The sequence below is a fragment of the Rhipicephalus sanguineus genome, chromosome 2 (assembly GCF_013339695.2).
Source record: "Rhipicephalus sanguineus isolate Rsan-2018 chromosome 2, BIME_Rsan_1.4, whole genome shotgun sequence".
Classification (NCBI taxonomy): Eukaryota; Metazoa; Arthropoda; class Arachnida; order Ixodida; family Ixodidae; genus Rhipicephalus; species Rhipicephalus sanguineus.
The window spans coordinates 95962507-95986534 of record NC_051177.1 but is presented as its reverse complement, the minus strand read 5'-3'; the positions used below and the strand labels follow the sequence as shown (position 1 = coordinate 95986534).

The following is a 24028-nucleotide window of genomic DNA, read 5'->3' as shown; positions in this document are numbered from 1 at the left end:
TACGAAGTACGCTACTACGTATACATTTCTTGCTTCTAATTTACTCAGAAAATTGCTGATGCCACTGTGGTGGCTGTGGTCGTTCCAATGAACAGCGACACTATTCGCGGGAAAAAGCTGTGTAGGTTTCGTTTTTCGGCGCGCTTTGGTGACCCTGTATTGACACTATGTCTGTCGACAATTTTGGAAGCTCGTTAGGAAATGGTGGCTCTGGAGACAACAAGGAAGTGTTTTTGGACGAATTAGGAGTGTTCGGAGTAGAGGAAATCACACCCAGCTGCCTCTCGAAACGTGAGTACGCTCCGTTCTTTCCTTCGCGTTCTTACGGGGACCTCCAAGCCTTCTTCGATGCGGCAAACTTGGTGTCTTGTTTCTGTGTCGTGCTTATTTCATGCAGTGAGCGAGCTGTGTCTCGTTTACGAGTCGGCACCCGAGACGATCGCGTCATCGTGGATTGCTTTCAGCATTAAGAAGGGCATCCACGTCGGCGACATGACTGTGGCACTGCTCGATCAAATGGAACAAGAGGTAAGCGCCCGATTTGAGATCGTCTTTGCTAATCACATAGCTGGGAAGTATTTGCCTGTTGCTTGCGGATTTTATCTCACGCTGTACCTTGTGTTAGGTTCTTGCCAAAGACAACTCAAAATCGTCTGCTAAAACGCCGGTTTCGAGGAAGACTGCACCAAGGATATTCACTGCAAACTCAAGCAGGTACGCAAGTATTGATAGATCAAGCGATCCATCCGCCATTTATAACCAAGATGCCGCTATCTACTGGTGAACATCGAGCGGGTGCATAATAAGTTGGAATAAACACTTTGCTGCTCCTGTATTAAATCCTGCATCTTAGACAAAACGTTCATAGCCGCAGCTTAAGACTTCATTAACTACAAAGAAATGTTTGCTTATTTCACCTACACGCATTGGCACTAGCCAACGAGAGACACAATAATGCCTTATGAAATTCATGTAGCATATAGTCTTGGCGAGCTTGGCTGCCATTTCATGTTTAATTGCATTGCTAACATGGAGGTAAACCACTCACACCTAAAAAGCTTAAATTTGTGACATGTAGTCTGTGACTCTTTGTACCAGGAATTATGCTTACGTTATGGGCACCACGACACAAATTGTTCTTGCAACTGTGTCGAGTCGTGGTTCAGCAGCTGTGGTGCCTTCTGCACTTTTATTCACAGATTTACAAATCCATCTGCAGTGTTATCAAGCAAGAAAAGTAGAAAAATTTGCCTGTGCTGGGATTTTGGCAACAGTTAAAGTGCCTCAGTGTGGTCAAAATTACACAATAGAACTTTAATACAGGGTATTTCATGGGCTTCGAATTTTAAACGCTATTGTTCACATTACTTTACTGTATGTGTTCATCACAGCAGCGATGTGGATTTCATTTGTAAATGCTTTAATATACTTTGAACAATTTTTTTCAGCAATAATTATGATGCTGGTGATGAAATCCTGGAAAGCTATGGTGCCAGCAAAGAGGTTCGGTGAATCATTCTTTTTTCTTTACCACGGCATCTTGTCTCCTCAAATGATTGAATGAAATATTATCAATTCCTGTATTTTTTTTTATTCTAGAGCTTGAAGAAGCACCAAAGAACTCCTGAAGTGGCTGCTAGTAAGCGCTTCGTGTCGTCCAGTGGGAGCCCCTCAGTGGTCTTCTCACCTGCATCGTTCTCTCCAAAATGGTGAAGCACCGAAAAAATCTTGGATATCTATAAAGCCGCATTGTTGAAGTTTTAAGGAGCAATAGACAGCAAAATAATGTCAGCTGCATCAGGAAATTACCTTATTATAACACCAGAAAATCACTCTTACTGTTCGGAGAGGCTTGGCAAGCTGCAAAACGTACAAAAGTGAAAGGCACATGGCAATGCCATCTCGAAGCTCCCTTACCAGTTCAGCTTGACACTCAAACTTTTTAAGTGTCTTCTATATCCCATCCTTCTGAATTTCTTTATCCACAAAGGTGGATTACAGTGTCTTCTAAAAAAAAGCCAGAGGGTGAACATAGCAGGCAGTAACACAAGCTTATGCGAGCCACAGTTCAAAATAATGAACTTTTACGTCCATTTTCTCTTCTGATAATCAGCCTGTTAGCATGAAATTAGCTAACATATTATTTTGAAGGATTACTTTACGAGTCGCAACTGAATTATTGTTTCTCTGCAGCGCTCTTTTAAGGTAGTCAAACTAGTGAACTGCCTGGGCTGCCTGTGTTTTTCATGTTCACTTCTAATATAATCGGAAGCTTCTGCACCTCAACATATATTGCGTCTCTTGCGCCAACGCTAACATAAATGCAAGGTAGTGGTACTCGGTGCTTAAGGCCTTAAGTAGAAATTTCATCTGTTTTACATATGCAGTACAGCGTGTACAGACTGCTAAAGAATGCAGACGAGGCAGTGGATTGTAAGTCGAGATTTTATGTTACATATATTTAAATATAGGATAAAAAGCGGGGGTAAAGCAAAGGAGCAGCCCTAGTAGCACCAAATGTTGACATAGTGTTGCCGCAACATTGAGAAAGTTGCTTCAACGTTGTGGCAACATTGCGTGCTTCTAAGGTGGAGTAAGGAGAAATAATACTGTATTTGTGCATTTGCACTACAGTAATTGGTGTTCTTGATACTTGCCTCATTCAATCTTTGGCTCGTTTTTAACACAAGGTACTCCATCTCTACTGATAATATATTAGCTAGGCCAGAGAAGCGACTTTTTTTGGATTGAAGAGAAGGTAATTTTCCAAGCATACAGCCCAGTTTGTTCTTTCGCAGTATTCGAAGTTTGAATGAAGTATTTGCGACGTTACAGTTTATGAAAGCTTCACTCGGCTAATGTATCTCCCTCCCTCTGTTTCAGTATAAACCAGTCAGTGAAGTACTCATCTCGTTCTACCTCAGGGGGTGTTGTTGCACACCTAAATAACCACGAAAATCCCGTGTGGACTTGTAGCAGCGACCTCGACGTGCAAGTTGGTCTAGCCTATACCGGGTCTGTTTGCAAGCCTGACGTCAAGTACATGTTCGAAAAGCTGAAGGACAAAGCTGGGTGTCTGTGTGACTCGGCCACTGACCTGGCTGAGCACTACCAGAAGGAAGAGATGGAGGAGAAGGAAGCCTTTGTCAACATTTCTGAACTCATTCTGGTGAGCTGAACTTTACTTGCCTTTGCAAGCTTGCTAGTTGAAGCATTCTATGGTAAAGGCTCGTCCATACCTGTGACTAGCACTGGTCATGCAACCAAGTTAGTCGCAATGTGACCGGTCGCAAATGGCTGCTTTTGTCGCAAAGCGGCTGCTTTGGCTTAAGGCTCATTCACCCTCGCGACTGGCACCGGTTGAATGACCAAGTACTAAGCCACAAAGCGTTTGGTCGCAAGAGGTCGCAAATGGCCGCTGTGGTCACGAAGCGACTGCTTTGGCTCAGTCGCTCGCTGCTTGATTTTTCAGTAGTGTGACTGCAGTCACAAACCTCTGAACCAATGAGATGCACAGGAAGAGGACGTCAGCTTATTTTACGGGGCAATGGCAGCGTGAGCAGATGCGAATGCTTTGTGGGGATGGGTATAGGTCGCACGCAGGTGGGAACATCACTCGCCTTGAGCCACTTTTTGGTTGCCAGTTGCAAATGGTTGCACAACCAGTGCTAGTCGCAGGTGCAGGTGTGAATTAGGTGTGTCTTCGCTAGCACGAAAAACTCATTAAAAAGGTCAGCATGCCACGAGTAGCAATTTTTACAAAGAGTGGCAGGAACATGCTTGCACCAACCTGATTGGTCTAATGTGTCTGAGGTCATTTTTTGTTGTTGCGGTAGTTGCAAAACAAACGACCAACAAAATACGAGTTGCATTGTAACACGACCAATGAGAAAAAAATTTGGCTCAGTTACTTAGTGCTCGATTTTTCAGTGGCATGACTGCAGTTGCAAACCTCTGAACCAATGATATGAATAGAAGGATGTTAAGTCTTCTACACACCAGAATTCTTTGCTGTTGTAGCAGACATCGAGAAAAGCCTAGTGGGCTCCTAAAAGCCACACACTTTGTCGAAAAGTCTAAACAGATCAAGGGAACCCAGGAAATCTGGTAGTGCTCTCGTGTGACGGCTGGATCCTGCAAAAGTTTGCTGTGCGTGCGCTCCCACTGTGTGGCATCGGTGATTCTGTGCACTTTGCTTGCGGTGTCTTTGGACGTTGTGAAGAGACTTGAAAGTCAGAGACGTATATAATGGTGCGGAGGAAACCTAATTTCATCTGACCTGACCCTAAGTAGTGGTGATGGCCATAGCAGTGATGAATAGATGGGTAAGTAATGCATGGCATGTGTACAAACAAATTGCTGCATTATTGAAACAATAGACTTTGCCGCTCAGTCCTGAAGGATTACGAGAATTATACGTGGCAGCAACTGGTATGAAATTCCTAGATCTGTTCAAATGCTGTGCCTCATCAAGATCACACACACGCAAAAAGTGTGGCTTTACGCGAGTGTAGATTTTCTTTTCTTCTTCTGTGTGAGCCACACCTTGTCGGTTAGACAATCTTTCACCTTCAAATAGGGATACTGCATGCCTCCTGGGAACTTATGGAGGAAATTTCGAGTTACTAAGATTAGTTACCTAAGGCTCTTACCTTTGGCGAGTTTTTCATTGCAGCTTTGTGTAGCCTCTGCTGTTTGACACTGCAGGAGGAGAGCTTTGTCACGGGAAGAGTACTGTGCGATAGCTGCGGGAAGATGAATGCAAGTTCGCTGATCCTCGAAGGCAGTGAGACCAGCAATGGCCAGTCGGTCAAGCTGGACGTTTCCAAGTTGACGCAGTACTCTCTATTTCCTGGTCAGGTAATGTCACATTCTCGTGCACCTTCGGTATACTATTCAGTGGTTCTTGGTGTACCTTTTGTTTAGAAAGCAAGATTGTGGGCATTTATTTTTATTGATTTCGTGGATAGTCTTGAATTGGACGACCTGTAGCTCTGAGTGTGTAGGACCATCTTGAGCTGTAATGCATTTTTGCGAATCTAACCTAACATAATGTGCCCTGCTAGTTCCTTTCTTTCTTGTAAACACCCTGCTTCAGCAGGGTCTGTACACCTCCTTAGAAATTTTCAATACTCCATATTTTTTATACTCTAGAACGATGGTTGTTCAAGGGTCCTTAAGATTTCTTGACATAGGTGCAGTAGGGAAGAAAGGGGTTCACCCCCCCCCCCCCCCCAGTATTTAAAATTCGGGTGGCAGGAGGGGGGAGCGGTATTCATGCAATCATAATCACATATGTACATTGGGGGTTGGACGCCCTTATTTCCTAAATAAAATCCTGGCTGCACCCGTGCCTCTTAAATATAGCCTTGAATTCTCTAGGATATCTGTTGCATAAGTAGTTCAGGCCATGAAAACTGACACACATTATAGTAGGGTGCTGAATTAACAAGCTTTGATGAAGCCTCGCATTGTGTAGCCCATGTCATGCCCTTTCAGTGTTCACATAGAATTGCCCATGAGAAATGGTGAGTCTGTACTATCATCACTAAAGGCATAGGAACAGAATTTATGGATAGCATTCACATAAACACAGAAGCTGAAAGCTCTTCTAGCCAGGGTGAAGTAAATCGCACTACCAACAGCCACCTGCCGCTCTGGTTTCCTGGCTGTAATGTTTGCTGCTGAGCACGATGTTGTGGGTTCAACATCTGGCAGCAGTGGCCAAGTGCCACTGGGGGGTGGAATGCAAGACCGCTGTCGTACCTTACCTTGCACTATCGAGCAGGACACTAGCCATCCTCATTCGCAACTTCTTGGTGATTAAGTAATCTTTTAGTGCAGATCAATAGCTCACACTCCTTTTTTTACGTCACCTGTCACTTCAACTTTCTTCCTAGCTAGATTTTCAGTGTTCCTTTAACAATAGTACTCATCCTCACTTCTGCACGTGCCTTTTTGAATGTGCCACGTTTTGTCGCTCGATAAAGACCAGCTAATGACTGCTCTCTCTTTTAATGAAACACTTAGCATACAGGTGCAGACATGTTGACAAAACAGTCCAAAGGATTGAAACAGAGGGAATGACGGGCAGGGCTGGGTCAGGGACACTTTAGATATTTCTCTGCTTTCGTATGATCACTCGCAAGCCAAGAAGTGGTGTGTAACATCTCTTTTTTTTTCATCATATTGGTACAGGTTATTGTTGGAAAAGGGACCAATCCAACTCAGAAGACCCTCATCCTAAAGGAGTTGTTTGATGTAAGTGTTTGTTTCCTTAGCCTTGTCCACAGTGTACACATCACTTCTATGATGTAAATTACAGATCTGGCATGTTTGACAGCAGCTGTGTTGTCGCATGACTAATTTGTACATTGCCAAGATTTTTTTTTCTTTTCAGGTTAGAATGTTGCCGTTTTCTAACCACTCACCAACTCTGAAAGGTAAGCTGCTGGCTTTCTATGCCTTGTGGCTGTCATGATTTTTTTTTTGTGGTACCATTACTATTACTTAACTATTGACTAAAACATTCAGCAAGATTAAGATTGGAAGTTTGGCCTCTTTTCTCTGCTAAAAATGATTGTTGTTTCCTTGGGGACTAAATTAAAACAATAAAATAATGATGTTGTTTCTCTTTGAACTGAGGCTGTATTTTTTGATCGTGTCTCATAAAGAGGTTTTATGCCCCAATTTATTACGTTCAATTAACACAACATGCCGTTTCTGGAAATATGCTCTTGCCGCCACTTCTTAGAAGGCAAATGTGTGGCCTTTCTATCTTAATTAACTGAAGCTTTACCTTCTGGTTCAGACTTTCATGCACACTGGCACAGATTCAATGGCTAAAAGACATGTTTGTGAATCTATGAAGATATGCCTTATGTAAGAAAAAAAATCCTTTTGGCAAATTCACATCAGAGACACAAAAGCAGGAGACTACACTGTCGTAGAGGACATGCAACTAAATGTTGATGTAGCGAACTTAAGTGTGATGAAATTTTCTATGAGACTAATTGTTTTACTTAAAGAAACATGATGTACATGATTGACACAACATGATTTCAGGACCTCTGCATTTGGTGATTGCTGCCGGACCATACACAACGTCTGACACCCTCAGCTTTGAGCCTTTGGCCGACTTCACAGCCTACATCATCAAGCATCAGCCTCACGTCTGCATTATGGTGTGCAGCTGAGTGTTGATGTACTCATTTTCTCAAGAATACTAGTACTACTTACATTTACCTTGATCCTCTAACAGAAACATGACAGGGCTGAGAATGTTTGTGCATTCAGACTTTCATGTAATTGATACGTCTATGAATCAAAGCACAGAAACATGGAAAGGAGCGTAGAGTTATTTAAATCGTATGTACCACATGTTGCTTAGGCACATCTTGGATAAGAGTGCTTAGAAAGTGTCTATTAGTACAACTGAATACAATTTAGGCTAAGAAGAAAAGCCACTGGAATTAGGTTAGAGCATTTGCAATTCCATAATATTATTGTTATACATATGTGTTGTACAGGCATAAAGCTGCTACCATTTAGTTATTAATTTAGTATTTAAGACTAAGAGGAACAGAATATATGTTTCAGTTTTGCTCTGTGCTTGCTTTTTAGTAATGAACTGCAAATACATAAGCATGAAATCTTTTGATGCAAAAATATACAAATTTTAATTAATTTCAATCCCACTCTGGCATACAGTTACTGCACACATTAATAATTTGAATTGCTGATTTAAGACTCTGAACAACCATTCCTTTCTCATGACAGATTGGCAAAAATAAGGCTGCCTGAGCTAAGTTTGCAGCATATCAGCCGATCTTGCATGCTACAGCATTGGGGTTCATTAACCTGCATCTTGCTTAAAAACAACCTCTGCACTCTTTCATTTTGTAGTGAGGCGTAGTAAGTAGCAGGGTAGTAAGGTGTAATTCTAGTAGCAGTACTTCTAATAGGTAGTACAAGTTCTAAAGGTGCTGCTCTAAAAAACATAGCCTGCGGAGGTAACTCAGAAGCAGCATGTTTTGTGCTCATCACTGCTTGTCTTTATGTTGCAGCGCAGAGTTCCATTTCTTGCCTTTTATTCAAACAGCTTATGTTTGTTCATTTTTGTACACAGTTATGTAAAAATACAGTGTGCACAACAGTTTAATGCAGAAGGAAGTCGTATTATGAAGCGAGTGTTTGTAGTGTTCTGTAGACAAATTACTGTTCTTGCAGCTGGCAGTTTCAAGACGAAGTTAATGCCTTCATCTCAAAACTCTACTTTGGCTACATGATCACGATTATTTTCTTTATTTTCAGATGGGACCATTTGTGGATAGCCGTCATGAGTTGATTCAGGTTTGTACATATGTATCAATAGCGAGCTTTAGTACTGCATACGTAGTGTCCTTAACGGCCTTGTGTATGTAAGAATGCCACATTTTGCATAGAGCGCATGTGTAGAACTACTGCTCATGCACACTATGGGAAACGCTGCATTCTCACGTATACTGCCATTGTGTATGCTTTGTTCTCAGTGCAAAATCTTGCTAATGACTCTACCATCCTGCGACATCGTGCTGTGTGCCCTAATTCTGGAAATCTACATGCCCAGCTAAGTTTTTTAAGGAGCAAAATTAAAATTATATGTTCGTAAGAAGATCAAGTGAGCTTCTTATCAACACGGCATGTTTCCCTTTTCATTGCATATTATGTTCTCACCTTAGCTCTTGCTGCAAATCTCGAACCAAAAAGGTTTGATTATTTTATGAATTCACTAATTGCACAGATGCTAAATAATGCACTGTGGCCCAAGGCTTACGTCATAAATGCAGCTAGTTGTCTCGACGGTACACCCGTTTTTTTGTGTGAGTGTTTAAAATGATTAAGCATGTCCTTCATCATTAACAACTCATGTTACAGTTCTCGTGGTAACATCAGTCTCCTTTCTTTTCAGAAAGGGAACTTGCCCGATACATATGAAACAATATTCCAAAACCAGATTGATGCACTGGCTAATGCGTTACAAAAGTAAGTCATTTTCTTTAAGAAAAACACAGATCATTTTCGTTACTGAGCAGAAAGATCTTTCTTTGTGCTGACCATGCAACTTCCTTTCGACGCTGTGGGAATTAGTGCAGAATTCTTGTGCTGTAAACAAAGAACACAGCTAAGAGTGCTCATTTATCAGTTTCGGTTCGGGAAGGTTTCTCGATTCACCATTATTACATGGTGTTTTGTTGATGGTGACTGTGGTCCATGTTGAGTTTCAGCATCTACTCCGTTCCCGAGGGAGATACCTTTTTAAAAAAAAATCTTTTATGGGGCATTTTATGCGGCACTTAATGCGGCACTTTATGGAGGAGCTTAGTCAATGTAGTGTACTGCTGCCGAAAGTACTGTGGCCAGTGTGATATGTATGGTCTTCAAAGTCCTTCCAGTAGAAGCAGAATGCAATAACTACGTGCTAGCATGGTTTCATGGTGTAACGAATGTGGCGCAACACTCTACACAAAGGATAGAATGGACGAGCATACAGAACCAAGTACACCAGGGGTGTAGCCAGCATTCTTTTTTCAGAAAAGGGGGGGGGGGGGGGGGAGGTTTAACCCCTAAACCTGGCTACGCCACTGAACTGTGCAGTCACCAGTGTTAACGTAAGGCAGCCCAGACAGACCATAAGGACCAAAAAAACGCGAAAGGTGCGCATGTCTAAATGAGATAAGTACCGAATTCCGAGAGTGAAATACCTAACGTGTTGCAGTTCTGCTTATATTCAACCCTAGAAACGTTTCAGATGTCTCACATGTCCTAAATATAAAAACGTTTGAGACATAAAAAGATAACGCTTACGTGCGCAAATGTACAATATGTCACCATAACCCACTCTCACAAGTGTCTTATGGACATTTTAAGCATTGTTCTGGAGCATCATTTTGACACTGTTATCAACTCATAGTATATATTACCAAAACTGTTTCTATATTTCATCGCATTTTATTGCACTTGTAACAATATGAAAAAGCACAGAAAATTTATATGCAAGGGTGACAAGTACAAAGAGTGTCCGTTCGTTATCTGTGTGAGTGATCACATGATGCCATCTTCTTGTAACATCATGCATTGTGGTGCAATTCATTGTTACCATGTCTTCTTTTGTTTTTTTTATTTGCAGAACAAGAACGCAAGTTGTATTGGTGCCCTCTAATCAAGATGTACACCACGACTACGTCTTCCCAACACCGCCGTTCAGACTTGGAAAGAAATACGAGGTGTGTGCATTCCTTCAAGCATGTTGAAAGCATCTGCAGTTGAACCTCAGTATAACAAACACAGATACGTATAACAATTTGTATGTAGCAAAGTAAATCTAGCCTGTCGTCATCTGGATCGCTGAAGCAGAACACATATCATGTGAAGCTTGTCTATTAGATCCTCACCAGTGGCTTGTTGTCTTTGCTTTCTATTTTCCTATAATTTTCGTGCCTTCATTGCCTGTAAACCTGGTGTAACAAGACAGCGAAATGGGCTAGTTGGTGAACGTTCATGTTTAAAGCTAAAGCTTTTTAAGCGCACATAAAACGAGGACAGAACTAAGAATTTGACAGGACGTTTTATGTGTGCTTAAAAAGCTTTTGCTTTAAACATGAAACCTGTTGTGTGGTTACCAATAACAAAAAGAAAAATGGGTCCTTTCAGTTATTTTGGGACAGAAAGAGAAGGGAGCTCTCTAATGAATCTTTGATAGGTGTGCTTGGCAGCATGCCTATCATACTACTCCCAAGGGTATGAAAAAAATTAAACGATACGCACTGCACACCGTAGATACACATCATACACAAAGCACAAAACCTACTGTCACTTCACAGAATAAAGTAACCACGTATCACAATCAGCATTATTCCGAGCGCTGAGAACTTGTTGCAGCTCAGTGCACGAAAGTGTGATGAACGCTCAATGCAGACATTAGGACTGGTCCATATAAACATAAATAGTCTGCAAGTGCAGATTAAGTATTGAGTGGGCCTTGGCTTGGCGTTTCCCTAATTCTTGTGTCTCAACTCATCATGAAAATATATTTGCTGCGCTACCGTTACTGCTACATATTTGCTTGATTGCAGAAAATCATCTGCGCCCCTGACCCCTGCCTTCTCGACATTGGTGGATACATTGTTGGGGCCACCAGCGTAGATGTACTGATGCATCTGGGAAGGGAGGAGATATCCTGGTGAGTACTAGCATTTTTTTTTTAGCTAGCATATATTGGAACAGCTGAAATTTGGTATTTGTTTGTGTAGTAATAGACAGGAAATGTTTAAGAGTGAGCAGAGATTCTGCTACATGGGAGTGTCATGAATTAAAGTATAAATAGGGCAACATTGGCTGTGGTAGGTTTTCTGGCATCAGCTGAAAGAGGCGGCCTGCCTTTTTAAGCTTCTGTAGGTCTGCTTCTGCCTGCACTTTGCCTGTTAGCATGTTGCAAAGTGATGTCCAATCTTTTTTTTTTTGCTTGATACCTGCCACTCATAAAATTTAAAATTTCTTCAGATGCTGCTAGAAGTTCCATGTGGACTTCACAGAATGAAAGTACTGCTGCAGAAACAAATATATAAAAAAAAATTTTTCTGTATAAAAAAATGGAGTTCGTGCAAATTTTAGTTTGTTTCAGTGGCTTTGTTGCCACTTTATTCACACGTTTGTTCTGTCAGTGCTATTAGTATCTATTATTTAATTTGCATGGTTTGTAAAGTAATGCCCAATTGCCCAGCCCTTGGTGTTGCTGCTAAAAAATTTTTTTTGTAAATTAGCATCTGTTTCTAGGTGCTTGTGGGCAGCCGCGGGACATGCCATAGTTCCTTGCACATATATAGCTTACACTTGTACGTTCCATCAGAAAAAAATAAAACTGCATGTTTTTTCTACGGGCTTGGCTTCGTGGCACTGTGGACCGTACTGCAGTGAAACCACATGTGAAGGCAAAATTTACATAATTTTACGCTGTAGTATATCTTTTTTGAATACTATTTGGTGCTGCAGGCTATTTCAGGTTAGTTGCATAGGTACAGTATATGATGCTGTTATGTTATGGCAAATATATGTGAAATTATCATCATAATGGGCTCTGTCTATATTTCAGCTCTCCAGAGTTGTCCGATAGGCTGTCTCGTCTTGCAAAACACATCCTGACTCAGCAGAGGTAAGAAAGTTCAAACAATGGGACGTGTAAGGGAATTCCACAAGTTGACTCTGAGTGTGCTGCGTGTATTACAGCTCTTTGGTGTGATGGTGATGATTATTGATACCCTAACTATCTTAACAGGTTCCAAATGTGGGGCCAGTTGCCTAAAATTTTAAGGTTGGTTGCTCGTGCTTCTTATTGCTGTAACTCATGATACTATACAAGATGCAGTTTTGCTTGCACTAAACCGAACCTCTGTTGTCAAGTATTCCGAAATTGTTCACTGCTTAAACACGATGCTTGCAGTTTCAATGGTATGCGAGAAGAGAATGCAAGATTCAGTTGTGTATAAAAGATGCATTTGTATAACTGGTCAAGTCGTAAATAACCTTGCTAGATTCAGACCTTGAGCCTAATTGAATTGAGAAGTTATTGTATGCTTGTAGGAAAGTTTGTTTTACAGTGATGCAACCTTTATACAACTTGGTATTGTGTATCAAGAAGTGTTTTCTTTTTTCGTGTGTTCACTCACACATTTGTTTTGGGTCTCATCTATAATAAACGTCAGGAGTGACAACCGTGACATATTTTACTCAAACGTTAAGAATGTCAAGCCAGGGCTACAAAAGTTGAGTGCATATTGCCATTTTTTTATGCTCACATGCCATCTCACAGCTGTAACTGACCACAGAAGATACAGGCGTCCTTGTGGAAACGAATTTTTTAGATGTACAAAGTACAGACCATTCAGAGAATGAATTTCTTATGTTCTTCTTTCCGCAGTGTGAAAGCCGATGATATGACCATTGTTTAGAGGTGGCACACTGTTTTGTTTCATGTCACACCTGTGTTTTATCAGCCAATTCATTTCATTTGATTTCTTATTCTGATGTTGTGCAAAAAAGTTTTTTATGTGCCTGACTAATAAAACTAATTTAGTTAATTGGCAGAGGTTTTTATTACGTGACAGGGATATTTTCTTCAATTCACGGGGCCCGACTTATCTCTTTGTACAGTTTTTACCCTCTCTACCCGCCCTCTGAAGACGTCAACGTTGATCTGTCTCATCTTGATGACAGCGGTCGTCTGACCATGACTCCCCACCTGTTAGTGCTGCCATCTGATCTCAGAGGTTTTGCCAAGGCAAGTATAAAAATACTGTCGACGTTACTTTGACATTTTTTTTAAAGCCATGAAGACTAACCGATCACTAATTTGCAGCACATATAGGGCAAATTTTGCTAGTTCAGATAGATTACTCAAAGAAGAGCTTATTATCATACAACAACAGAGTTAAATTGTAGAATTAAATATCCTAAGGTTTATTTAAGGCTTTACATTAAAACTCCAAGGGATACCCCACCTCCAAAAGATAACCTACCCCAGTTTTTGGCGTGATTTCCTATTTGGATAATACTAGGGGTGTGCGAATATTCGGAATTTCGAATATTTTTCTAATAGTGTTTACTATTCGATTAGATTCGCACTGGAATTTTACTATTCGAACTATTCCAACTTCCCAAAAACAAATACAGTCAACGTCCAATTGAAAGTGATCCCTTCAGATTTTCAATATGCTTCACCTCATTACACTCTCGTATTGCGGAAAAACTGCCTTTCAAGCCTTGTTACGGTCGAACTTTGCCAAGAGACAGTCAACGACCGATTGGAAGTGGTCCCTAAATTTTCAATATGCTTCACCTCATCATACTCCGGTATGCGGCAAAGCTGCCTTTCAAGCTCCGTTATGGTCGAACTTTGTCAAGACACAGTCAACGTCCGATTGGAAGTGGTCCCTAGATTTTCAATATGCTTCACCTCGTCACACCCCTGTATTGCGGCAAAGCTGCCTTTCAAGCTTCGATACGGTCGCAAATGTACTAAAGAAAACACTGGTTCCAACATGGAGATGAAAGATGTGGCAGCGGTGGGGGCTCAATTAGTGCTTTTTTGGACCTGAAATTTGGGCAGGAAGTCCAAAAAATCGGGAGCGGAAGCTTTTCAGCATCTAAAATTTCAGATGTTCTTATATATCGAGTTCTACGTGGCAGATTTGTAACTCCGGACTCGAAGGGAGCACGCCCTTGTCCATCACATCAGTTGGGCTTCCACAGAAGTTGAAAGAGGAGGAGAGGCTGAGGAAATGGCATCTTTGCCTATCACGTGTAAAGTGTTGTCGGCAACACTTTGGTTGCACCAAATCATGTACATAAATAGAATTCGGCCTCTACATTGCCTCATCCTTGATAAGACAACTATGAAACAACATCCCGCCAATACTTCATCAACCTAGCGAAAAGAAACACTTTCATGTTGCTATCTCATAACAATATGCTTCGGAATCCTCTGCAACTTTTTTTTCTGCAATTTCGCTTCGAAGTATTCGAAAAATATTCGAGAAATATTTGAAAAATATTCGATTCGATTCGCACTCACACTTCAATATTCGAATTCGCTTTTGCTATTCGCACAGCTCCAAATCATACCTCTGACAGCAGCATCACCCCTTTCGGTGATAACCTTGGTCATGTGGTGCGGTATATCAACCGCCTTTGATGGATCAGAAGACGAAAAGCTTCAGAGCAGCTTGCTTTGGCGTTTCCCCCCTTCCGCTGCCCTGCCAACAATATCAAGCACTGTGTGTGAGAAGGTTGTCGACCTTTCATTTGACAGTAGGAGCAACTGTTCGCTTGATGGTTTGGATGACGAATTAATTGTGCTAATAAGCGTAGGTTCATCTTTTAGCTGCTATACATTTTTCAACTCGTTTTTTTCCACTGCACACTGAATGTTAGCCCACCTTGTATTTTCACGCAGTTTTTCTTGATTTTAGGTGGGCTATCTCTCAGTAGGAAACGAGGGTTGCCGTGAAGCAGGCCTCTGGATAAATTTTACCATGCACCAAAGCACAAGCGTTCTTCGCATTCTGTCCTTATCGAGATGCAGAGCTCTGGCCGTAAATTGAATCCTTAGCCTTGTAATTTGATGTTCAGTGTCCCGGAACTACTAACCATGGTGGCTATTGCACAACAAATCACAATCAGTGGTTAGCCAATACCAAAATCCTCTAATTTACTTTTTCAACTTGAGTAGCTTGGTGTCCATGTCAAGACATAATTGAAGCTGGGTAGCAGTGAATTCTTGTATTGTTTATCAGAAATCTTGGAACGACAGTAGACTCTAAGTAAACGGAAATCTCTTAAATGGAACTTCTGCCTTTGATACGATTGGTTTCGTACTTGCATTCTGCACGCCTGTTCATCTCTCAGTAAATGGAACTCTCATTAATTGGAACATATTTTCCTGGTCCCTTCAGGTTCCGTTTAATGTGAGTCTACTGTATGTAGCATATTGTATGGTGTTCTCAGAATCCATTCCCAAGTCTGCCAGCACAAACCAAAATACTGGTAGTTAGTACATACTTTTCTTAACAGCCCTAATCTCCTACTATAACTTTAATTGCAGGCTGCTTGCTAAATGGATGCACAGTGTCATTCAATTCCACCATGTCTAGTTATCACAGAGGAATTTGACTGGTGATGTAATGCAAGCTAGGGAAAACTTAGTATCTTGCACTTCCATTCTCTACAAAGGCTGCTTGACAGTGGACCTTCACTCATTCTAGTTTCGTGATGCACGACTGTTACCACGTTTGCACATTCAACATGTGGGGCTGGGAACTTGCTTAAACATGCTGTTCCTGTTGTGCTGGGAAACAAAAGGCTAAACAATGCATTATTGTTTCACCATTGTCTTTACGAAGTTATTAAAGAGGCCCTGCAACGCTTTTCTCAGTTATAATGGAATAGTCTCACTATTAGCTAGAGCTGTGCGAATAGCAAAATTTTGGGTACGAAGCGAATTCGAATAATAAAGATTGAGTGCGAATCGAATAGAATAATTTCGAATAATTTTCGAATATTTCTCAAACATTTTTCGAATAATTCGAAGTGAAATTACAGAAAAAGGTGCAGAGAATCCCTAAGTATGTTCTTGTGAGATAGCAACATGAAAGTGTTTCTTTTCGCGAGGTTGGTGAAGCACTGGCGGGGTCATATTTCATAGTTGTCTTTTTTATCAAGAATGAGGCAATGTAGAGGCCGAATTGTATTTATGTACATCATTTGGTGCAACCAAAGTGTTGCCGACAACACTTTACACGTGATAGGCAAAGATGCCATTTCCTCATCCTCTCCTCTTCTTTCAACTTCTGTGGAAGCCCAACTGATGTGGCGGACAAGGGAGTGCTCCCTTGAAGTCCGGAGTTCCAAATCTGCCTCGTAAACGTCTGAACATCTGAAACATCTGAACATAAGAACATCTGAAATTTTGGATGCTAAAAAGCTTCGGCGTCCGATTTTTCGGACTTCCTGCCCAAATTTCAGGTCCAAAACAGCATTAATTGAGCCCCCAACTCTGCCACATCTTTCATCTCCATATTGGAACCAGCGTTTTCTTGAGTTAATACATTTGCGACCGTAGCGGAGCTTGAAAGGCAGCTTTGCCGCAATACGGGGGGTGATGAGGTGAAGCATATTGAAAAGCTAGGGACCACTTCCAAACAGATGTTGACTGTCTCTTGGCTAAGTTCGACCGTAACGGAGCTTGAAACGCAACTTTGCCGCAATACGGGAGTGTGAGTAGGTGAAGCATATTGAAAATCTAGGGACCACTTCCAATCAGCCGTTGACTGTCTCTTGCCTAAGTTCGACCGTAACGGAGCTTGAAAGGCAGCTTTGCCGCAATACGGGGGTGTGTTGAGGTGAAGCATATTGAAAATCTAGGGACCACTTCCAACCGGACTTTGTCTCTTGGCTAAATTCGACCGTAACGGAGTTTGAAAGGCAGCTTTGCCGCAATACGAGAGTGTAATGAGGTGAAGCATATTGAAAATCTGAAGGGGTCACTTTCAACCGGACGTTGACTGCATTTGTCTTTGGGAAGTTCGAATAGTTCGAATAGTAAAATTTCAGTGCGAATCGAATCGAATAGCAAACACTATTCGAAAAATATTCGAAATTTCGAATATTCGCACACCCCTACTATTAGCGCATGATGCTTCGCGAATTGCATGCCGCAAAAATTTTTAGAATCCGTCAAGTACAAGTGGAGTTACAGGGATTTGCCACACGCTTCAAGCGCTTTCTCTCTCCTCGTACCAGCGAGCACACTGAAAGCTACACAGGAAGGGGGGGTGACAAGAGGGCAAGAAGATGCGTCCCTTTGTCAGCGCACGTCGTGACCTTGACCACTTTCTTTTTTTTTTTTCTTCAAACGCGCGGCTGACTTTCAGTGTGATCACGTGGGCACGTAGTGGCGTCCTGTGGCAACCACGGTAACTATTCCGCTCAAAATGTTGAAATCAGCCAATGGCGTGGAACTTGAGTATATGACGCGGTGATTTTGAGTATAAACCATCATTTGTCGAGAGAAGAGGGAGCAATTTTTAGCTGGCTGAGAATTTATTGTAAATTCCAGGTTGCCTGCTGCGCTATGATGTTTGGCTCGCGAGTTCTCGGGAGCCTCGACTACCAATCGGCAGCATTTTCTGACCATGCTCAAAAAGTGTTGCAGGGCTCCTTTAAGGCATTGTCACTGTTTACTAAAGCTTGAAGCTTTTAACCACACCGGATGGGATCATAAGCGTTCATTGTTTTTAGCACCACCACAAGCACAGATCTCTCTTTTTAAGGGGAGATGCTACTCGAAAAAAAAGTTTCTTTAATCTGTAGCCTAGGGCAATGAAATTTTAGCTGTTTACATAGTTTTTTATGCTGATATTAAATATGTAATCAGTTTTATAGTAAGTTGCATAGTTTTCATTTTGTACCATGACAATGTGTAAAATATAGCTCTTTTTGTGCACACTTTTTCTGTCACTAAACTTTTATGGTTAAGAGCCATTAATGACTCATATTGCTCCACCTTAACTGTAGAATGCAATTAACTAAGCAGAAAGTGCGTATAAGACATATTAATGAACAAGAAAAATAATATGAGAAGTCTTAAAATGCTCAACCAATACTAATTCTTTATCCTAAGTTGGTAATAATTATATAAGCGATATCAGGTTTTGAAGGAGATAATTGCACTCTTCACATGTTCCTTTAAGGAATCTGTGGGGAAAGTTTCGTTCCGATCTGGCCATCAGAAGTACCAAAAATGTGGTGTCCAAACTTAATAGTAGTTGCCCAAAATTGCATCTTGAGAAAAATGCATTTTAAAGGTAGAAATGAAAGCTCATCCATGTGGCAAAGATATGCTTTTTAAAATTATTTCTTCCATCATGAGAGCTTGCGAATCATGGTTATTTTGAACATGTGGCTTTGGTGAACTCCTCATGTGAAATGCAATGTCAAGCAACCAGGTGGTGTTTTCCAGGGGACTCTAGACAATGAGCTCTTTTCAGTTTTTAATAGCCACCTTGTGCTCTTTAAAAGTGATTTCAACCGATTTCCAGTTTAAATACAATAGTGATTTTTTCTTACATGAAAGTAGAGAAACTAAGCTTGACAAAACAAGTAAAAACAAAAATGCGTAATTTTAAAAAAACCTTGCATTTTTCGAGTAGCATCTCCCCTTAAAGTAGGAATTTGTTAATGAATAGAGAACTCTTCTAACTGCAAGTACTTGTGCTTAGCTGTGATGACGAATGATCCTCATAATCATAGTATTAGTTTCATTCTGACCCTGTGCGATGTTGCTTTGCAGGACGTGGATGGCTGCATCTGTGTGAACCCTGAGCACCTGACAAAGGGTGTCGTCGGAGGATGTTTTGCCCGTGTTTTAGTGAATCCTGTGGACCAGGAGATGTACACTGGAAGCATGGCTGCCAAGACTGCAGTTGAAGTAATCCGGATATAAAAAAAATTGCTCCATTTTTTTTTTCTTTTTTTTTGCTTATTAAAACAAATTTTTACATTTTTATAAATATATATTTTCATATAAAACCTGTAAACATCTTTCTTTAAACTTTTGGAAGATGGCTGACTCAAAGCTGCCCCCTTCCTGCTTTTGTAAATACAGTTTTTTTTACATGCAATTTGCATAGACTGCCTGTGCATGTCTATGCATGAACAAGTGGGTCAACTATTAATGAAGTTATGCTCTAGTGTTCAGAGTGTGCAGTGATTTGCATTAAAATGCCAGGTGTATGAGCACTATGATGTCTGTACTATCAGGTGTTCTCAGCATGGATTAATGAAATAGATTGTAAAATTACACCATCTCCCGCTAAAGGGGACCATGCATATAAATGGACACTCAAGCTTCTCTTAAAGGGGCCCTGCATCATCAGTTTTTCAACATGGTCAGAAAACGCTGCCGATCAGTAGTCGAGGCTCCTGAGAACACGTGAGCTAGACATTATACTGCAGCATGCGGCCCGGAATTTACAATTAATTCTCAAAGTCAGCTAGAAACTGCTCCCTCTTGTCTCGACAAATGATGCCATAAAAGCAAAGTCCACGGCCATTGGCTGATTTGAGCATCGTGAGCTGCTGTTACCGCAGCCGCCACGGGATGGCACGATGTGCCCATGCGCTTCCTTGCGATCACACTGAAAGTAAGCCGTGCATTCGAAGAAGAAAAAAAGGAAGTACTCAAGGTTGTGACATGCACTGATGAACGGACTTGCCCCCTGCTCATTCCCTCCTGCACAGCTTTCAGCATGCTCGCTGGTACAAAAGGAGAGAGAAAGTGCTTATTAAAGCGTGTGACGAACCCCTGTAACTCCGCTTGTACTTGAGGGATTCTAAAAATTTTTGCGGTAGTCGATTCACAAGGCAATGAACTCGTTCAATGAAGCCATTCGATGGTTACTTGAAAAAGTGCTGAAGGGCTCCTTTAAGTTTTGAGGAAGACTGATAAGAATCTTTTAAAGGTCTTGTGTTCACGACATAGTGAGAAATTTTTGATTGAGCAGATTGTTAAAGAACAAATGTCAAACGACCGACTGCGAAGCTGCAAGGTGTTGCATGTTAAGGCATTTTGAGTGAGTTGGTATAAGAATCTGCATTAACTGCAGAGTTGCTTGGAAGTGAATAGTTTTCTTTGTTTTATTCAAAAGCCTTTCATTTATTGAAACAGTTGGAATACTTGCATACCAAGTACACTTTTTCAAATTTATTTCTTGCGGCTGTTTTAAGTATTGTCAATGTAAACACACATCAATAGAAGTTACAAGAAAAAAAAGCTTCCAACTTGCCTACAAGATATGGTGCATGAGAAGACACATCACAGACACACATTTTTAGTGTATTAGTGCTTTTATATAGCTGCAATTTTTCACATGCCGAGATCAGTCTCTTGTAAAGCGAAAATCACAGTAATCACAGTACGCAAGTAAAAATGACTGCCAATTAGTATCACGATAAGTAAGCATTGGCTTGTCATTTCTCCCAGTGAGCTTGCAGGAACAGAAAAAAGGGGAACACTAAAGGGAACACTAAGAAATGGCACACTTTTTGGCTAGCATCAGCGAGATTTGAAATGCAGTTCAATTGGCAGTCCAAGCGGTGATTTTTTATAATCAAGCAATGTTTGATGTTGCTACCTTCACCAATCCAATCTCAACACTGCCTTTTTACATCTGACAATGTCCAGGCCTTTCGCCAACCCTGTGGAATGTGAATTCTTGCATGCACACAGCACACAAAGGTGGCTCCTCCCCTTTGCATTCCGATTTACATTCACATTGGTGCCACTGTCAAACACACAAGCTGTGCATTTACTAATTTCCACAAACTACACACATATACACACTCCTGTTATGCACGGTGTCTCTATCGAAAAATACAAACACATCTGCATACTTATCACCAAAAAAGCAGACAGAAAATAAGATCTGCATTTCTGAATTTCTGATCATGTCTCATTGCATCCGTAAATGTGGACTCCACTTTCATACATGCGAAATAAAGTTCGTGTATAAGATTAAAAGTGACAAAGTATTGCGTTTGCAGTGCACCCGTTAAAACGTCCACGCATTTTGGATGTCTACTTTAGAACTATGCGCAATAAAAAACACGTGACCACGTACTGGAGCCTAAAGCAACAACATAAACGACAGTCGTCGACTCTGTCCTCTGCTACAATCCATACAATGTTGCTGTACGTGTCTGATAAGAGCTCTTATGATCTACACAGCGTGACTTGAAATGTTATTTTCTTCAGTACTTGTGACTCTAGGCTGTTATGTGCTCTGTCATTCACGACTGTAGGTGCAGCAAACTTGGAAGGGCTGTGCTTATACCTACCATGCTTGCCCAAAGGAGACAAAATTGCAGGTTACCTAATTCAGTCAGTGAAATTAATGTGCATACGGCTTTCAGCAAACAAGTATCGGACGTGTCTTGTAGGCAGCACCCTAGCCGAAGGAGTGTGGGACTGCAGTGACACATTAAAGGGTCCTTTCGCAGGCAAATCTTCGATGCACGCTAGAACCTGTAAGCTGCCGTCTTGGGAGGAGTTCACCAAAAGAAAATGTTTGAATCTAGTTGTTATCGAATGAGTCAGAAGATAATAAACTGTGCAGTAACCGTGCCTCCAGGAAATGAGCTTCAGTGCCAAAGCAGACAGTCTCGCACCTTGACTCAGATATTGTCTACAAGTGGCATACCTTCCTTGCATTATCCCGAGTGACAGAGGCAAGGAAGGCTATCATGTCTGTTCACGTGAAGAGCCTTGCCTCCTTTTTTTTTTCATTCTTTCCGTTTTGCTTCACAGTGAATGCAGGCATTGCAGACACAATCACCACCAAGCGATTTATGTGCCAAGCTTATTTGTTTGCAATGCTCGAACCCAGTGAAGAGATTAAGGCAAAGCATAACTCTGAGTCGAGTCTCATTTCCTGATTCAAGTACTACGTGCCAAATGCAAACATGCTAACAAAACCAGTTTGAGTGAACATCATAAAGCACTCAAAGTGGTCCTCCACTACATAAAGGAAGCTGGGTCTTAATTTGTTCTTTAAATTTTATTTTTATATAGGCCTCCATTTTCTTACAAAAGCTTTAGAAATTAATGAAAGAAAGTGAACATTCTTATTATGACCACGTGACATCTGTAGATGCCTACTTGTTCATTTGTTTCTGCCATAAACAAAATTTTTCCATGACATGTACAATTCGCACTTTTCCAAACCAAAGCCGGCTTCTACGTAACAGGTATCCTGAAACAACAGTTAGTGCAGAACAGAGCCTCTAGGCACCCATTTCATTAAAACGGCTGTGTTGCGTTTACACTGTCACGCAGCACTAAAAGCCGAAAATAAACTTCCAGGTGCAGCAAAGACCTAAGCAATTCAACACAGTAAGCAGCAGCACAAGGACACTACTGCAAAAAAAAAGATTGCAGAATTTAAACAAGCACAAAAAATTGATTCAGAACATCGGCGGTAGCCTGTCGTACATTAAGTGAATGTGTAGGCATGCTGGACTCAGTTCATAACTGCGCATTCCCCATTTCGCTGACCCTGCTACACAATAAATCATCAAAAAAAAAAGACACAGAAATGCAAAAACAAAGAACATACACAATGGCAGTGTTTTGTTTATGAGCAGGCCATGAGAACGTGCCCTGCGCCCAAAGCATTCTATATTTAGCAAGCATTGTCTGCGTATAGAAAATGCAATACACCCAAACCTCGATATAACGAATTATTGGTTATAACAAAGTACAGTAGACTCCCGTTAAGACGAACTCGAAGGGACCGCGGTCATCTGTTCGTCTTATCAGGAGTTCGGCTTATCAGAAGTGCCCTCAAAAAGAGACATGTAACATGCCAAGTGCATCCAAATGTTACTTGAAAACACTGAATGCAGTAGACTTACAATGGGGGCAAAAAGACAAGAAAAAACATTTATTTGGCTCATACAGATAAAAACTATGCCTTCAAGCAGAGTATTTAGACGAATCTTACGAGCACCCGATTTCGCGTGTTCAAAAATAAAAATGCTCATGAAGATATGTGCTACCACATTTACATGATAAAACTGTAACACGCTCCTATGTTCACGATTAGAAAAAAAAAATTAAGAGACAAGCACAATTTTTCTTCAAAGAACGTAAAATTTATTGTCCTGGCAGTTCCTTTTCTTCCGTGAGCCTGTTCTGCTGGCTCTAAGATCACTTCTGGATACGCCTCGGTCGCGTGTTGTTGCCTTGACAAAGTCATTATACGCTGAGTTGCTTAAGAAAGTCTGCAAGGTTTTCTTCGAGGTCCAGATATTTTCCCGTTTTCGGCCCGTAGTAACTTTTCCTGATCGACGTGCAGCTGAAGATATCCCATCGCGCTACTCACGGTCACAAGCCTCGCGCACACGAAAAAGACACAACGCAGCTTTATTCACTGTGCAAAATAGCCTTCCTTTGTCGTGCGCTTCCATAATCAAAGTGGCTCATCACAATTTGCACTTCACTGGGAACAGATACAACGCGCACAGGTGCTACGCGAACCAACGCAAATGGACCATTTGCAAAAATCTGCAAGGCAGCTTTACTGCAAGGTTGTTTTCCAACCAAAAACTCTCCGTCCCAGACTGGTTTTCTCGCTCATTGTACTTTTACCGCTCCCAATTCCAGTGAAGGCACGCGAGTACGACAAAACCCTCAGCCTTCGCTAGGTGGACAAGGCAGCCGTCGTTCGTAAGAAAAAAAAAGGGGGAGGGGGGAGCGGGTAGAGAAGCAAAAACAGAATGAGCGAGAAAAGCAGTCGGGGTTTGAGAGTTTTTGGTTGGAAAACAACCTTGCAGGAAAGCCGCCTTGCAGATTTTTGCAAATGGTCAATTGACCACAAAATACACGTGCTCGGCCGCCATTGTGTGATGGCGATGATAATGCACCTGACCCCTCTGA

At 41.3% G+C, this 24028-nt stretch overlaps 1 protein-coding gene across 1 annotated transcript; it reads left to right on the top strand.

The window, feature by feature from the left end:
• Positions 1–97: 97 nt before the first annotated feature.
• On the top strand, positions 98–19311 carry LOC119383434 (DNA polymerase alpha subunit B). The gene is made up of 17 exons (XM_037651563.2): positions 98–291; positions 398–528; positions 626–714; positions 1449–1503; positions 1600–1709; positions 2884–3169; positions 4708–4860; positions 6199–6261; positions 6401–6443; positions 7066–7184; positions 8314–8352; positions 8951–9024; positions 10169–10265; positions 11115–11221; positions 12131–12190; positions 13189–13315; positions 18884–19311. Exons 1-17 carry the CDS (start codon positions 168–170, stop codon positions 19034–19036), a joined length of 1830 nt encoding a protein of 609 aa, XP_037507491.1. The 5' UTR covers positions 98–167; the 3' UTR covers positions 19037–19311.
• The last annotated feature ends 4717 nt before the right edge of the window (positions 19312–24028 follow it).

Excerpts from the sequence above, each read along its gene's own strand:
- LOC119383434 (XM_037651563.2), top strand. The coding sequence starts at position 168 with ATGTCTGTCGACAATTTTGGAAGCTCGTTAGGAAATGGTGGCTCTGGA. Across the intron at positions 12,191-13,188 it reads CACATCCTGACTCAGCAGAG|TTTTTACCCTCTCTACCCGC; the intron begins GTAAGAAAGTTC and ends CTCTTTGTACAG. Across the intron at positions 13,316-18,883 it reads ATCTCAGAGGTTTTGCCAAG|GACGTGGATGGCTGCATCTG; the intron begins GCAAGTATAAAA and ends GTTGCTTTGCAG.